General features: G+C 43.1%; 1 protein-coding gene across 13 annotated transcripts in view; it reads left to right on the top strand.

Moving 5' to 3' along the window:
- The window catches only part of TYW1 (tRNA-yW synthesizing protein 1 homolog (S. cerevisiae)), a 249595-nt gene that overhangs the window by 23822 nt on the left and 207467 nt on the right, over positions 1-18306 (top strand). For all 13 annotated transcript variants that reach the window (XM_008981271.5, XM_008981274.5, XM_054252460.2 and 10 more), the window contains one exon: positions 1531-1653. In XM_008981271.5, the coding sequence (XP_008979519.3) occupies positions 1531-1653 (123 nt within the window). The remainder of the gene's footprint in view (positions 1-1530; positions 1654-18306) is intronic.

Here is an 18306-nt window from a genome sequence, read left to right on the forward strand (position 1 = left end):
CACCACTGCACTACAGCATGGGTGACAGAGTGAGATCCTGTCTAAAAAAAAAAAAAATATCAGACCGGGTGCAAGTGGCTTGCGCCTGTAATCCCAGAACTTTACGAGGCCAAGGTATGCGGATCACCTGAGATCAAGAGTCTGAGACCAGCCTAGCCAACGTGGTGAAACTCCGTCTCTACTAAAATACAAAGAAATTAACTGGGCATGGTGGTGCCTGGCCAATGTGCTGAAACTCCGTCTCTACTAAAAATATAAATATTAGCTGGGTGTGATGGTGCGCGCCTGTAGTCCCAGCTACTTGGGAGGCTGAGACACGGTAATTGAATCGCTTGAACACAGGAGGTAGAGGTTGCAGTACGCCGAGATCACGCCACTGTACTCCAGCCTGGGCGGCAGAGCAAGATTCTTTCTCAAAAAAAAAAAAAAAAAAAAGAAAAACAAAAAAACAAAACCAAAATACTGTAGCCTTTGATTCTGGCTTATCCTCCACTGGAGAAAGGGATGAAGGCTGCCACATATTAGCCATGATTTCTTAACTTCTCTAGCTTTGATTTTCTCGTCTATGAGATGATGTTGAACCTATCCACATCGTAAGTAGTTAAGGATGAAGTGAATGGTAAATGAACATGGGCACATAGTAGATACTCAGCAAATGTGTCTCCCTATTGATGCCACATTTCCTATACGTCTGCCTGGCATGTGTCTCATTCTCCTGAGCCCAGCTCATGTCATTTTGACGTGGGAGGGCAGGTGAAGTGTTAGTTGTTCTCATTGCATCATACCCTTTCACAGTGATTAGTCTGATGCCAAAGACCTAAGATTGATTTCTTCTTTTTTTGTTTTTTTGTAGAGATGGGGGTTTCATTATGTTACCCAGGCTGGTCTTGAACTTCTGGCTTCAAGTGACACTCCTGCATCAGCCTCCTAAGTAATTGGGACTATAGGCATGTGTACTACCACGTCTGGCTAATTGTAGCAATGTGGCCTCACTATGTTCCCCAGGCTGGTTTCAAACTGTTGGCCTCAAGCAATCCTCCTGTCCTATCCTCCCAAAGTGCTGGGATTATGGGAGTGAGCCACCATGCCCAGCCTAGATTTTATTTTTAAATCAAGAATTTAGAGACAGCTGGCCTTGGTGGCTCACACCTGTAATCCCAGCACTTTGGGAGCTGAGGTGGGTGGATCACGTGAGGTCAGGAGTTCGAGACCAGTCTGGTTAACATGGTAAAACCCTGTCTCTACTAAAAATACAGAAACTAGCCAGGCATAGTGGTGGGGGCCTATGATCCCAGCTACTTGGCAGGCTGAGGCAGGAGAATTGCTTGAACCCAGGAGGAGGAGGTTGCAGGGAGCTGAGATCACGCTAATGCACTCCAGCCTGGGCGAAAGAGCAAACGAGAGTCCATCTCAAAAAAAAAAAAAAAAAAGAATCTAGAGATACAGTGAATTCTCAGTATGGGAGGGAGTATAAGACAACTTTGCCTTTACCTCTTGGAACAATGTATTTCTGAAGCATTTCTGTTCCAGGAGGAAGAACCCTCCGAGGACTCCAGTGAAGAAGAGTTTGGTGGTGAGGACCAGCAGAGTGTAAATTCCATTGTTGATGTTGAAGATCTTGGCAAAATAATGGATCATATGAAGAAAGAAAAGGTACCATTACTTTGGGAAATGTTGGACTTGGCTCCTGCAGTTGGTTAACATTTAGTATTTTTGTATTGCTGTGTAGTCCATCTGAGCTCACAAGAAGAGTTTCATTTCTCTAGCTCCTGTCTTGAGAGCTTTATAAGTTTTTTTGCCATTTTTTCATGAGCACGGTGAACATCTTCCTCTCAGCCCTGTGAAAGTCGGCCCATCAGAGGATAAGCAGATTTGAGATTTGAGAGCAAGGACTGAGGACAGTGTAGATCGGGGGCGTCCAATCTTTTTGCTTTCCTGGGCCACATTGGAAGAAAAATTGTCTTGGGCCACACATAAAATACACTAATGATAGCTGATGACCTGAAAAAAAAATCTCATAATGTTTTAAAGTTTACAAATTTGTATTGGGCCAGTGGGCCGTGGGTTGGACAAGCCTGGTGTGTAGATGGTTAGAGAGATTTTTATTCAGGGCTGTTTGAAGATGAACAGCATGATAGGATTTATCATGGTTGAGATTCCAAGTGGAACTGTGGTGTAAATTTGCTTCCCTGCTGTATGGACTGAGTGGTGTTAGGGCTTAAGGATGGCACCCTGGTCTGTGTGTGTTGAGATCGGCATGATTGGGGCCCCAACAAATCCAGGAAATGTTGGTCTGGGATGTGACTGTTTGAGTGACTAGATGGATGTGAGAAAGTACGGTGCAGTAGGGTTTCATGCACCGAGTCAATTTTAGATTCCAGTGATCTAAAATTGAAATAATATTATATGTACTGTACTATAAAAACAGCAGCCTCAATTTAAGTGTGAGTTTTGGAAAATGAGAATTCCCTAAATTAAAATTATATTTAGTCCATAAGCCTTAGAATAAAAAGAAGTAAAGCTAGTAGAAAATCAATGCTAAAACCTATACAAATTCAGATGAACTCAGTAAGGCTAGCCAGATATCATAATGTAAAAAATACACTTTATATTTCCAAACAACAACCAGTTAGAAGCTATAGTAAATGAGAAGACCTCATTTAGACTAGCTACATAAAAGGCAAATAATTACGCATTGATTTATTTTTTAATTTTTTGTTTTTTAGAGGTGGTGTCTCATTCCGTCACCCAGGCTAGAGTGCAGTCAGTGGTACAGTCTCAGCTCACTGCAACCTCTGGCTTCTGGGTTCAAGTGATTTTCCTGCCTCAGTCTCCTAAGTAGCTGGGACTAACAGGTGTGTACCACCACGCCCGGCCAATTTTTGCATTTTTAGTAGAGACAGGGTTTTGCCATGTTGACCAGGCTGGTCTTGGACTCCTGCCCTCATGTGGGAGGGTTAGTCCTCTTCATCACTACTTTCACTGGGGTTTTCGTAACTATGGCTCCGTGTTTACTTTTTCCACATAAATAGAGCAGTCTAGATCTAGGAGGCTGGAGGACCTACCGGATCCATCTGCCTTGGCCTCCCACAGTGCAGGGATTACAGGTGTGAGTCACCGCACCTGGCCTACATACAAATTAATTAAACAAAATGTCTTAAATCTGTGTTGGAAAACTTTAAGACATTCCTGAGTGATATCAAAGTGGACCCAAACAAATGGAAAGACATTCCTTGTTTTAGGTAGAGTGGCTCAGAATGGCAAAGATGTCAGTTCTCTTAACATACAAGTTTGGTGCAATCCCAGTAAAAATTCCGGTAGGCCCTCCAGCCTCCTAGATCTAGACTGCTCTATTTATGTGGAGAAAGTAAACACGGAGCCATAGTTACGAAAACCCCGGTGAAAGTAGTGATGAGGAGGACTAACCCTCCCACATTGAAACATACCACAAGGCATCTCTAATTAAAATGCTAGTACTGGCTCATGATGACACAGAAAGACCGTTGCAACAGAATAAAATTCTCAGAATATGTAGGAATTTCATATATGTTAAAGGTAGACTCTGAAGACCTCGAGTTTAAAAGGGAATCTAAAAATAAATTATGTTGGCTGAGTGCGGTGGCTCACCCTGTAATACCAGCACTTTGGGAGGCTGAGGTGATGGGAGGATTTCTCGAGGCCAGAAGTTTGAGATCATGATAGTGAAACCCCATCTCTATAAGAAATAAAAAAAGCTGGATATGGTGGCATGTGCTCATATTCCCAGCTTCTTGGAGGGTAAGGTGGGAGGATTGCTTGAACCTGGGAGTTGGAGGCTGCAGTGAGCTGTGGTCATGTCACTGTACCCTGGCCTGCATGACATTGCCAGACCTTGTTTCAAAAAAAAAAAAAGAGATGTTGTGAAACATCTGTTAGCTTTGTTAGCTCATATATATATATATATATATATATATATATATATATATCAGAACAATTTCCAAATGGATGAGGGACTAAATGTTGAAAAACCTGGAGAAAGCTTCCTCTGTGATTGAAAATCACGAAGCAGTAAAAGAATATTAAATTGAAGAATGACTTTAAAGAGTTTTACATGGCTATAAAAACCAAAAGACAAAAGAAAATCAAAAGGCAAATAACACAGGAGAAAATATTTGCCCCTTATATCTCAGAGAAAGTATTAATCTTTTTACTATACAGTGAGCTTTTAAAAAAAGGCAGACCGGGCCAGGTGTGGTGGCCCACGCCTGTAATCCCAGAACTTTGGGAGTCTGAGGCGGGCGGACCACGAGATCAGGAGATCAAGACCATCCTGACCAACATGGTGACACCCTGTCTCTACTAAAATACAAAAAAAATTAGCTGGGCCTGGTGGCATGTGCCTGTAGTCCCAACTACTCGGGAGGCTGAGGCAGGAGAATTGCTTGAACCCAGGAGGTGGAGATTGTGGTGAGCCAAGATTGCATCACTGTGCTACAGGCTGGGCGACAGTGCTAGACTCTGTCTCAAGAAAAAAAAGAAAAGGCATACCTGGCCAGGTATAGTGGCTCATGTTTGTAATCCCAGCACTTTGGGAGGCTGAGGCAGGCAGATCACTTGAGGTCAGGAGTTGAAGATCAGCCTGACCAACATGACAAAATCCCCATCTCTACTAAAAAATACAAAAAAAATTAGCTGGGCATGGTGGTACACAGCTGTAGTCCCAGCTACTTGGGAGGCTGAGGCATGAGACTCACTTGAACCCAGGTGGCAGAGGTTGCAGTGAGCTGAGATTTTGCCACTGCACTCCAGCCTGGACAACAGAGTGAGACTCCATCTCAAAAAAAAAAAAAAAAAAAAGGCAGGTCCTGCCAGATCTGCCATGGCTCACACCTGTAATCCCAGCACTTTGAGAGGCTGAGGCAGGTGGATCACCTGAGGTCAGGAGTTTGAGACCAGCTTGACCAACATGATGAAACCCCATCTTTACTAAAAATATACAATTAGCTGTGCATGGTGACACACACCTGTAATCCCAGCTACTTAGCACACTGAGGCAGGAGAATCACTTCGCTTGAGTCCAAGAGACTGAGGTTGCAGTGAGCCAAGATTGTGCTATTGCACTTCAGCCTGGGCAACAAGAGTGAAACTCCATCTCAAAAAAAAAAAAAATAGGCTAGACCAAAAACCTAGTAGAAAAAGTTGGCAAAACATGTGAATAAGAATTTCTCAGAAATGGCTCTACAAAGAAATTTAAACATGATAAGATGCTTAACTTTACTTATAATAAGAGAGAAGCAAATGAAAACTACACTGGTAAACATTCTCACCTCTCAACATAACAGCAAAAACTCAAAAGCTGGGTGACATGCTCAGCGGGCAGGCTGTGAGTAAACAGGCACTCACACCTTGCAGGGGGGAGACTAGGGTGCTCTAGCCTGTAGGGAAGGGCTTTTGGCAGTTTTTGCCAAAATCACATATGCATTTATCCATGAACCAGCAGGCCTAGTTGTATGAGTTTGCCTTAAAGATACAGCTTCACTAATGCAAAACAGCATTTGCAGAGGCTTATGGGTTTCAGCATATGTAGCAAACAACTCTGCTGAACACTGGTTGAAAAAGCATGGTATATCCATGCAATGGACTGTTGTTGTGTGGCTCTGAAAAATACTATGGTGGATTCACATGCATTAATGTGACTTCCAAGTGGTGTTGGATTTCATGTGGAGGCTGATATGGGCTTAAGATTTTTAAAAATGTGCATTTGTAGCTGCAAACTTAGTTTAAATATGCATATATGTGTATGTGTGTGTGTTTATAGATAGTATTTTCTAGCTATGTTCACTGACAGGACTTTGCATGTTCTAACATCGATTCTCTGGCACCAAATGGATACCCTGTAGTTCAGTTCAATTCTGACGTGTCCTATCCAGGGTTACTGTCTACCTGCACTGGTTTAGGGCAGAGGCCTATAGACGACTGCCTTGGCTTGAGACATCAGCTGGAAATCTCATGGCTACCTACTCTTGCCGGAATGACTCACAGAACTCCCCGAAAGCTCTATACTTAAGATTGCAGATTTGTTTTCACTTTTTGTTGTTTTTGAGACATGGTCTCACTCCCTCATCCAGGCCAGAGTGCAGTGGTGTGATCACGGCTCACTGCAGTGTTGAACTCCTGGGCTCAAGGGATCTTCCTATCTCGGCCTCCTGAGTAGCTGGGACTACAGACATGCACCACCACACCAAGCTCATTTTGAATTTTTTATATAGACAAGGTCTCATTCTGTTGTCCAGGCAGATCTAGATTGCTGTTTTATTATAAAGGCCACAGATGAGAAATGGAAGAGGTAGTTTTGGGCAAGGTCCAGGGAGTGTGCATGAGGAAGAGACACAGAGCTTCTGTGTCTTCTCCTCTTGGAATCCAGGCACATCAGTGTGTTCCTCAACCAGGAAGCCCCACTGAACTTCAGTGTCCAGGGTTTTTATTGGTGTCCCATCATGCAAGCATGATTGGTTAAACCATTGGGTGGCTGATGAAGTTCAATCTCCAGTGAACTTTCTTTTCTCAAAGGTCAGGCTGGCCCTAAATTCTAATCCTCTAATCATGTGGTTTCTTTCTGGTGATCAGCCTTCATCCTGAATCTATTACTTAGGAAATGCCCAGGTTTTTTGAAGCTGTGTAGCAAGAACCAGGATCAAAGACTGGATACATATGGCTGGGCATGGTGGCTCACACCTGTAATCCCAACACTTTGTGAGGCTGAGGCGAATGGATTACCTGAGGTCAGGACTTTGAGACCAGCATGACCAACATGGTGAAACTCTGACTCTACCAAAAAAAATACAAAAATTGACCAGGCATGGTGGTGTGTGCCTGTAATCTCCTGTCTCGAGGCTGAGACAGGAGAACTGCTTGAACCCAGGAGGTAGAGGTTTCAGTGAGCTGAGATCACACCATTGCAGTCCAGCTTGGGAAACAAGAGTGAAACTCTAGCTCAAAAACATAGAAAAAGACCAGATATATTCTTTTTTTTTTAACCTAAAAAATTGTTTTTTAAAGCTCAGGAGTGACTTACAGATAGATTCTTTGTAATGCCACAGACCCATAAATAATGAATGTAATAAGCACTCAGATCTTGTTTTTGTGAACACCACTCCTCAAACGCTGGTTTCAGGATTGGGGAAAGGAGCGTCACAGATGAGCCCTGGAACATCTTAGTGAACAAGTAGAGCCTCAAAGACCGATGGAGACCTGCCAAAAAGACACAGGAACCAACTTGAAGGGTTTCTTAAATACCTAATTTGGGACAGTTTGAGCTTCAAAAAGATTAATGAACATAATAGATTACATGACATCAAATAAAAATAAATCAGTGTGTGTGCTGCTCAAACAGGAGGCGGGTTGTGTAGGAGAAGACTCCCTGATAGCAACTACCTAGGGATGAGAGAATTAGAAAATCAGCTGTTTGCAATTCCTAGTGTAATAACTCCTTTAAGCAAAGATTCAGCTGGGTGCTCATACCTATAATCCCAGTACTTTGGGAGGCCGAGGTGGGTGAATCACCTGAGGTTAGGAGTTCGAGACCAGCCTGGCCAACATAGTGAAACCCCATCTCTAGTAAAAATGCAAAAATTAGCCAGGCATGGTGGCGCATGCCTGTAGTCCCAGCTACTGAGGGAGGCTGAGGTAGGAGAGTCACTTGAACCTGAAAGACTGAGGTTGCAGTGAACTGAGATTGCTCCATTGTACTCCAGCCTGGGTAACAGAGCAAGATTCCATCTCAAAAAAAAAAAAAAAAGAAAAAGAAAAACAAAACAAAAAATTGATTTAAGCAAGGACTGTGTGAAGTGTCTTAGGGGAATACTCAGTGTCTCAAGATCCCACAAACTAAACCAACTAGAAATGATGAATGAGGGGGAAAACCCCATAGATTAGTTTCTAATTACAGAGGGAACAATGTACCTTTACAAATGGAGAGATCAGGTGATTCTCACGTACACTAGGCAATGAAATTTAGCATCATCATTTCCAGTAAAATTTGACCCCTGTTCCTCCCAATTTGATGTATAGCAAGACACACACAGATCATCATCTGTGTGGTTTCATGTCAAAAAATGGGGAAGCCATCAGACAAATCCAGTATTTGGCAGAAGCCTTTTAGACTCTGTAAATGTCAATGTCATAAACAATAACAACAACAACAACAAAATGCCAAGGTGATAACCATTCTTGAATTAAAAGAGACAATGAGAAAACCCCAAATGCATTTTGAAAGTTTTGGTCTTGGATCAAAGAGAAAAGACCATTGTCTGGACATTTGGGGACATTTGAAGTGGACTTTTATTTTTTATTTTTTGTTTTTTTTTGGTGACAGGGTCTCACTCTGTCACCTATGTTTTAGCAGCTGTTTTGGATCTCCATAGGGTTTGGGAGCAGCTGGGGGCAGGCAGGACAGACAAGGAGAAGTAGAAGGCCGGGCGTGCTGGGTCATGCATGTAATCCCAGCACTTTGGGAGGCCAAGATGATGGATCACTTGAGCCCAGGAGTTTGAGACCAGCCTGGTCAACATGGGGAAACCTCATCTCTGCCAAAATTACAAAAACAAAAATTAGCCAGGTGTGATGGCGCTTGTAATCCCAGCTACTTGGGAGGCTCAGGCAGGAGAATTGCTTGAGCCTGGGAAGCAGAGGTTGCAGTGAGCTGCACCCTACACTCCAGTCTGGGTAATGGGAGTTAGTTAGACCCTGTCTCAAAAAAAAAAAAAAAAAAAAGAAAAAAAAGAGAAAGTTCTGACTTGATCTCTGCTCTCATAGATGTCTTTGTGTTCTCTTCTACTCCTGTGTTTGGAGTTGACTATTTCCATGGAGTGTTTTCATGGCATCTTTGGAGATATTTTCTATGACTGTCTCCCTGGCAAGCCCCTTGCACTGAGCAAGCTGTACTTTGAAAAGCTGAAAAGTATACTTCTCTCTTTTTTTTTGAGCCCATCTTCTGGCAGTAGAGAAGTATACTTTTTTTTTTTTAAGATGGAGTCTTATTATCTTGTCCAGGCTGGAGTGCAGCGGCAAAATCTCAGCTCACTGCAACCTCTGCCTCCCAGGTTCAAGCGATTCTCCTGCCTCACCCTCCTGAGTAGCTGGAATTATAAGTGCGCACCACCATGCCTGGCTAATTTTTGTATTTTTTAGTATAGACATGATTTTGCTGTGTTGGCCAGACTGATCTCAAACTCCTGGCCTCAAGTAATCCACCTGCCTTGGCCTTCCAAAGTGGTGGGATTACAGGCGTGAGCCACCGTCCCCAGCCTCCTGTAATTTAAAACCCTGTTTACATGTGTCTAAAAATTTCACAGACTGCAGTCCTCTGTCCCTGTTTTTCCTGGATCCACTTTTCATAGTAACCAGTGTTCCTCCAGGTATTTTATTGCCTTTTATAACCATATTTATGTTTTGGTATAATTTTGTTTTCTGGCTGCACAAATGGGATCATTTTGCACTCCCCTAGTCAGCAGACTGCTTTTCTTTCCCTTTAACATGACAGCTTTCCGGTCCTGCCATGTCAGGTGAATTCACAGTAAAGTTCATTTTAAGGTGGCCCATAATGATGTCCCACAATTCATTCAGCTCTTGTTCATTAATATTGAGGTGTTTTCTCATTTTTGTAATGGACTCACTCTTGCTCATATTTTTTCTGGCTGATATAAACTTATCTGAAGAATAAATTCCTGAAATTGAAATTCCAGAATCAAAAGGAATTTGTAGTTTTGATGTTTCCAAATTGCCTTATAAAAGTAGAAGAAAGTTTCCCTTCTGCTTCCATTGTGGAAGAGAAGTGAGAGTACCTATTTCTCTTCACTCTAGGTGTTATCAGTCTTTCAAATCTTGCCAATCTGAAAAATAGTAACTTTGTTTTAATTTGCATTTTTAAGATTTTGAGATTGGATGCATTTTGTGTTTATTGTCCATTTGCCTCCCCCGCCAACCTTTTTTTTTTTTCTGTGAAGCATTCTTTCTCTTTTTTGAGACAGAATCTTGCTTGCTCTGTCGCCCAGGCTGGAGTATGGTGGTGTAATCTCGGATCACTGCAACCTCTGCCTTCCAGGTTCAAGTGATTCTCCTGCCTCATTCTCCCGAGTAGCTGGGATTACAGGCATGCACCACCACACCTAACTCATTTGTATTTTTAGTAGGGTCGGGGTTTCACCGTATTGGGCAGTTTGGTCCTGAACTCCTGGCCTCAAGCGATCCACTCGCCTTGGCCTCCCAAAGTGTTGGGATTACAGGCGTGAGCCACCTCGCCCGGCCTGAATCATTTCTTTCTCTCTGCCTTCCTGGAATTAGACAGACTGCACGGTCTGAGAACACAGTCTCTAAGACTTCTCCCACTTTTGACACCAGCTACCATCCTCAGGTTGATAATTTGCTAGAAAAATGCACAGAGCTCCCTGAAAGCTTTTATACTCAAGGTTATAGTTTATTGTGAGGAAAGGATACAGAAAATCAGCTATGGGAAGACATACACAAGGCACAGTCTGGAAAGGTTCCATTGTTTTTAAATCCAAGGCTCCCACTGTCCTCAGGTCAGTGTAGTTTTGATATTTCCATTTTTATTTTCTTGAGGTTTAGCTTCAGTCTATAATGCTGTCGTGCTGCTTTGACAAGTCACATACTTTGGTCTTACCTTGGCAGTGGCAACTTAAAATGAGTCTAAAGGTCTGAGCACTAGACTGGCCTCCAGGGAACAGACATTTGTTCTGTCTCCCCCTCCATCCCCAAGGTTTCTTTGGAATTTCATTATGGCTCTATACAGAGAGCAGCAGGTGCTGGGGACTGGTTTTATTTGAGTGCACACCAACTATATGTGGAATCATAAAAACATATTTACAGACGTTCCATGGTGCTCCTATAGTCAGAAGCAAAGACCCTTTTATCAAAAATGGATTATATTTAGGGCTGTGCAAAATTAAAAAGGATCAGATCCTTTTGAAAGAGTCCATAGTCCATGAAACAAAACTTAACCTGGGCCACTGGTAAGCCCCAGTTGTGCCGAGATTGCCTTACAGAAATGGAAGGAGTGTAACCCAGAGTGAGGACATTCAGATTGAGTAGAGCCAGAGGTCAGGAGAGCCCCTTGCTACGGCCAGGCTCCCAGACCCTCAAGGGAAAGGTGACTGTACTTACTGGAGTCACTCGCTGGAGACTGGCCCCCTTGGTCCTGTTGGAACCAGAGCTATTGCTTGTGGGCGCCATCCAGGCAGTTCTGCAGGAATAGTTTTGGTTCTCAATTTGAGATGGCCAAAGAGGAGACAGGATTCTTCAGGGGAAGAGGAAGGACCACAAATGGATCACACAACAGAGATTGAGGAGTGTACAGGGTCCGGCAACCAAGGCAGCAGCTTGATGTTCTACTAGTCAGAAGCAAAGGGACAGAGGGAAGTGCAGCCACTGATCTGCCTCTTGTCCCTGGAGGAGGAGAGTGTGGGCCCATCCCACGAGGGCTGCGGGATCTAGTGGGACAGACCAGCAGCTCGTGACAGGCATTAGCCACGGCACCTGGCTCAGAGTTTTTATTGAGACTTTATTAGCTAGGCATGATTGATTAATTGCCTCTGTGGTAAGATTCAGCCTTTTTATTTATTTATTTATTTATTGCATTTTAGGTTTTGGGATACATGTGAAGAACATGCAAGATTGTTGCATAGGTACACACATGGCAGTGTGATTTTCTGCCTTCCTCCCCATCACCTATATCTGGCATTTCTCCCCATGCTATCTTTCCCCAACTCCCCACCCCTGCTGTTCCTCCCGTTTCCCCCCAACAGACCCCAGCATGTGATGCTCCCCTCCCTTTGTCCATGTGTTCTCATTGTTCAATACCCACCTATGAGTGAGAACATGTGGTGTTTGATTTTCTGTTCTTGTGTCAGTTTGCTGAGAATGATGGTTGCCAGGTTCATCCATGTGCCTACAAAGGACAAAAACTCATCATTTTTGATGGCTGCATAATATTTCATGGTGTATATGTGTCACATTTTCCCTGTCCAGTCTATCATCGACGGGCATTTGGGTTGGTTCCAGGTCTTTGCTATTGTAAACAGTGCTGCACAAGCACACATTTGTGTGCAAGTGTCCTTATAAGTAGAACGATTTATAATTCTTTGGACATATACCCAGTAATAGGATTGCTGGGTCAAATGGAATTTCTATTTCTAGGTCCTTGAGGAATCGCCACACTGTCTTCCACAATGGTTGAACTAATTTACACTCCCACCAACAGTGTAAAAGTGTTCCTATTTCTCCACATCCTCTCCAGCATCTGTTGTCTCCAGATTTTTTAATGATCACCATTCTAACTGTCCTGAGATTTTATCTCAATGTAGTTTTGATTTGCATTTCTCTAAGGACCGATGATGATGTGCATTTTTTCATGTTTCTTGGCCTCATGTATGTCTTCTTTTGTAAAGTGTCTCTTCATATCCTTTGCCCACTTTTGAACAGGCTTGTTTTTCTCTTAGACGTTTAGCCCATTTACATTTAGGGTTAATATTGTTATGTGTGAATTTGATCATGCCATTTTGATGCTAGCTGGCTGTTTTGCCCGTTAGTTGATGCAGTTTCTTCATTGCATTGATGCTCTTCACCATTTGGTATGTTTTTGGAATGGCTGGTACTGGTTGTTCCTTTCTATGTTTAATGTCTCTTTCAGAAGCTCTTATAAAGCAGGCCTGTTGGTGATGAAATCTCTCAGTACTTGCTTGTTCGCAAAGGATTTTATTTTTCCTTCACTTACGAAACTTAGTTTGGCTGGATATGAAATTCTGGGTTGAAAGTTCTTTTCTTTAAGGATGTTGAATATTGGCCCCCATTCTCTTCTGGCTTGTAGAGTTTCTGCTGAGAGATCTGCTGTGAGTCTGACAGGCTTCCTTTTGTGGGTAAACGGACTTATCTCTCTGGCTGCTCTTAGCATTTTCTCCTTCATTTCAACCCTGGTGAATCTGACGATTATGTGCCTTTGGTTGTTCTTCTTGAGGAATTTCTTTGTGGTGTTCTCTGTATTTCCTGGGCTTGAATATTGGCTTATCTTGCTAGGTTGGGGAAGTTTTCCTGGATAATATCCTGAAGAGTATTTTCCAGCTTGGATTCATTTTCTCTGTCACATTCAGGTACCCCTATCAAACGTAGATTAGGTCTTTTCACATAGTCCCATATTTCTTGGAGACTTTGTTCATTCCTTTTTACCCTTTTTTCTCTGATCTTGCCTTCTCATTTTATTTCATTGAGTTGATCTTTGACCTCTGGTATCCTTTCTTCTGCTTGGTCAATTCAGCTGTTGAAACTTGTATATGCTTTATGAAGTTCTCGTGTTGTGTTTTCCAGCTCCATCAATTCACTTATATTCCTCTCTAAGTTGTTTATTCTCGTTAGCATTTCATCAAATCTTCTTTCAAGGTTCTTAGTTTCTTTGCATCGGGTTAGAACATGTTCTTTTAGCTCACAGAAGTTTCTCATTACTCACCTTCTGAAGCCTGTTTCTGTCAATTCATCACACTCATTCTCCTTCCAGCCTTGTTCCCTTGCTGGTGAGGAGTTGTGATACCTTGTAGGAGGAGAGGCGTTCTGGTTTCGGGTGTTTTCATACTTTCTGTGCTGGTTTCTTCCCATCTTTGTGGATTTGTCCACCTGTAGTCTTTGTAGTTGTTGAGTTTCAGATTGGGTCTCTGAGTGGACGTCCAGTTTGTTGATGGTGAAGTTATTTCTTTATGTTTTTTAGTGTTCCTTCTAACATTCAGGCCCCTCTGCTTTAGGACTGCTGAGGTCCACTCCAGACCCTGCTTGCCTGGGGATAACCTGCAGCGGCTGTAGAACAGTAAGGGTTGCTCTCAGTTCCTTCTGCTATCTTTGTCCCTGAAGGATACCCACCAGATGTCAGTGTGAACTCTGTTCTATGAGGTGACTCTTTGGATATACAGGGGTCAGGGAGCTGCTTGAGGAGACAGTCTGTCCTTTATAGGAGCTCAAGTGCTGAGCTGTGACCTCCGTTGTTCATTCAGAGCTACTGGGAAGGTACGTTTAAGTCTATTGCAGCAGAACTCATAAACCTCCCCCACCTTTTTTTTTTCCCAGGTGCTCTGTCCCGGGTAGTTAGGGCTTTATTTATGAGTTTCTGTTGTGCTGCTCCGTTTTTTCAGGGCTGCTCTGCCCAGCGGGGAGGTAGCCTAGTCACTGTCTGCCTGCAGAGGCTTTGCTGAGCTGCTGTGGGCTCCACCCAGCTGCCGTGTGAACTTCCCTGGAGTCCTGTTTATACGGGTGTAGTTAGAACTGCCTCAGCAGTGGCAGCCCACCTCTGTAATGGCGGACTCTCTCTGTAATGGCGGGCTGCCTTGCAATGGCCGTGTGCCCTGGCAATGGCAGGGTGCCTCAGCAATGACAAACTGCCTTTGTAGTGGTGGACTGCCTCGGTAATTGTGGACACCCCTCCCCCACAGAGCTGGACCATCCTGGGTTCAGCTGTGCTTGCTGTGGAACTCTCAATGCAGAGCGTTTCTGATTGCTGTTTTTTTGTGGGGGTGTGACTAGCTGAGCCTGATCACCTGGTTCCCTGCCTCAGAGCCCTTTTTTTTTTTTTTTTCTTTAGTTGAATGTTTGACTCTGTCTCCCAGGTGTTTCAGTCGCCTGTTGAAAAGGCTCTGGGATCTGTGTGATTTCCTGTGTGGCAACCCACTGCGGCAGGCGGCGCTGAGATTTGTGGTGCTTTTTTGCCTGGGAATCTTGTGGCCTGGCTCCGTATTTTAGTCCCCTTTGTTATCAGTCTTCCCAGCATAGAATGGGTGCCTCTGTCTTTTAGGAGTTTTAATCCTCAGCTAAACTGACGCCCGGACCTGTGTATTTTGTACAGAGAACCGTCATGCCGGCCTAAACAGCTGCACTGGCCAGAACAGCCACGCTGGCCAAAACACCCATGCTGGCAACCTGTGGGGCTCCTCCGCCTGGGAATCTCCTGATCCATGGGCAATAAAAATCCGTCTGGAAATGCGGTGGTCCCTCACCCTCTGCGTTTTTGCTGGGAGCTGCAATCCTAAGCTGTTCCTAATTGGCCCTCTTGGATCCGTCTAAGATTCAGTCTTGACCACCCCCGCTTCCTCCTGAATTTTGGGCTGATCCCACATGGCCTTAGGGGTCTGCCATGAGATAACTCATTAACATAAACTATCAGATGTAGTCTGAGGGGCTCATGATGAATTATGAAGATACTCCTGGCCAGGTGCAGTGGCTCACACCTGTCTTCCCAGCATTTTGGGAGGATTAGTCAGGTATGGTGGTGCATGCCTGTAATCCCTGCTGCTTGCGGGGCTGAGGCAGGAGAATCTTTTGAACTTAGGAGGCAGAGGTTGCAGTGAACCAAGATTGTTGCAGTGAGCCAAGATTGTGCCACTGCACTCCAGCCTGAGCAAGCAGAGTGAAACTCTGTCTCAAAAAAAAAGAAAGAAAAAAGGAAAAGTGAGAACATACTCCTATCAGTTGACCATGTTCAAGGAGTTAGAGGTTAATTTTCCAGGAGCTGGGGTCAAAGGCTAGACATCCCTTTCTTTATTATACACTTATTTATTTTCATTTATTTTTATATTGGTTTATTTGGTTTCTTTTGTAAAGCTTATCATAAAAAAAATTCCAGGTTGGATGCGGTGGCTCATGCCTATAATCCCAGCACTTTGGGAGTGTGAGGTGGGAGGATTGCTTGATCCTGGGAATTTGAGACCAGCCTGGGCAACATAGCAACATTCTGTCTGTATTAATAAAAAAAAAAATTGAAAATACTGTGATGAATTTAATACTCTAAATTTAACATTATAATTATTTTTCAAGTTTAGAATTAGAATCTATCTCTTGTAGCATTTTATAACTTCCTAATACAGGTCAAGTGTTCTTAATCCAAAAATCTGAAATCCAAAATGCTTCAAAATACGAAAGTTTTTGAGTCCTGATTTGACGTTCAAAGGAAATGCTCGGGCTTGGTGCCGTGGCTCATGCCTGTAATCCCAGCACTTTGGGAAGCTGAGGCAGGTGGATCACTTGAGCTCAGGAGTTTGAGACCAGCCTGGGCAACATGGTGAAATCCCGTCTCGACAAAATACAAAAATTAGCTGGGCATGATGGTGTTTGCCTGTAATCCCAGCTACTGGGAGGCTGAAGTGGGAGGATCACTTGAGCCAAGGAGGTGGAGGTTGTAATGAGCCAAGATCACGCCACTGCACTTCAGCCTGGGTGATGGAGGGAGACCCTATGTCAAAAAAACAGAATATCAAAAAAGCTTCGTTTATAGTGGATGAAGTGGTTGAGATTATTGTGTGTGCAGATTGTTCTTTGCTTATTCATCTTATGGCCATTAGATGGCACTGGAGAAAACACTAATGAAGATTTTGGACATCCATGTACATTACTTTTTGAAATGAAATTATTTTGGACTTAATGAGCTTTAAGCAGGTGGTTTATGATATTTCAGCTTTCTCACAAAAATCTCTCATAAAATCATCAGATCTGTATGAAAAGTACCTATTGTTTTTACAACTTTATTATGACACGAAAATAAGATAGCAGTTTTTGTTTTTCGTGATTGTTAGGTTACAGCAGAGTATTCAAATACATCTTTTGTTTGCCAAGTGTAGATTGATGCTACACTTGGCAGTGGAGATTTTTACTGCTTGGCTTTTCTTTTTCTGGTATTTATTTTCTTTTACTGTCTTTCTTTCTTTTTTTTTTGAGACAGTCTCTGTTGCCCAGGCTGGAGTGCATTGGCACAGTATCGGGTCACTGCAGCCTCTGCTCCCTTGTTCACATGGTCCTTCTGCCTCAGTCTCCCAAGTAGCTGGGATTATGGGCACCTGCTACCAGGCCCAGCTAATTTTTGTATTTTTAGTACAGACAGGGTCTCGCCTTCTTGGCCAGGCTGGTCTTGAACTCCTTACCTCAGGTGATCCACCTGCCTTGGCCTCCAAAAGTGCTGGCATTACAGGTGTGAAGCACTGTGCCCACCTTTTTCTGCCATTTTCTTTGGAGCTGGTTCACGCCTGTTCCCCAAGTACTTTGCCCATGATCATCTATGACACACCACATGAAATTGCCTTAATTGTTACTGTCAAGGGAAGTAGTATGTGCCAGTGCTTCAGAGCTGGGCTGAAGTGGCGGGGTATGGTGCCTCATGCCTGTAATCCCAGCACTTTGGTAGGCTGAGGCAGGTGGATCACAGGTTCAAGACCAGCCTGGCCAAGATGGTAGAAACCCCATCTCTATGAAAAATAGAAAAAAAGTTAGCCAGGTTTGATTGTGGGCACCTGTAATCCCAGGTACTCAGGAGGCTCAAGAATTGCTTGAACACGGGAGGTGGAGGTTGCAGTGAGCTTAGAACGCATCATTGCACTCTAGCCTGGTTGACAGCGTGACTCTGTCTCACAAAAAAAAGACAAAAAAAGAGTTATGCTGAAGTACTCTTATTGTAGGACCAGTTTTTGAGTAATGCTAACTTTCAGCCAGGCGTGGTGGGTGGATCACGAGGTCAGGAGTTTAAGACCAGACTGGCCAACATGGTGAAACCCCCTGTCTACTAAAAAATACAAAAATTAGCTGGGCGTGGTGGCTTGTGCATGTAATCTCGGCTACTTGGGAGGCTGAGGTAGGAGAATTGCTTGAACTGGGACCCGGGAGGTGGAGGTTGCAGTGAGCCGAGATCGCGGCACTGCACTCCAGCCTGGTCTACAGAGCAAGGCTCCGTCTCAAAAAAAAAAAAAAAAAAAAAAATTCACTAACTTTCATGGAGTCCTACGTCTCAGGTGTGTATATGGGCTAATTATTTCACCCCTCTGTGCCTCCATTTTCTCATTTGTAATGTGGGAGATAACAGTAGCTGCCTTACAAACTTGTTATATCAATTAAAAAAGTTAATCCAGCCACATTGTATTTTCTTGTTAATAGTTAATAGTAGTTAATAGTAATACTAATAGTTAATAGTAGTTATATATTTTCTTGTATAATAATATTCTAATTCTAATACTATTAGAATAATATATTAGAATTGTAATTCTAATACTATTAGAATATAGAATATAATTAGAATTATATAATTAATTATGTAATTAGAATTAGATTAGAATATTAACTAATTATTTCAATATATTTAGAATTAACATACTATTAACTGTAATGATTATAAATTAGAATATAGTATTAATGGTTATATAAGAATATGTCTTTGAATAGGATAGATTTGCTCCTACTAGAAACCACCATGGTATTCTTCCTCCCTCCCTCTATAGTAATACCTAAGACTTCTAG

Source organism: Callithrix jacchus, chromosome 2 (assembly GCF_049354715.1).
Source record: "Callithrix jacchus isolate 240 chromosome 2, calJac240_pri, whole genome shotgun sequence".
NCBI classification, from domain to species: Eukaryota; Metazoa; Chordata; class Mammalia; order Primates; family Cebidae; genus Callithrix; species Callithrix jacchus.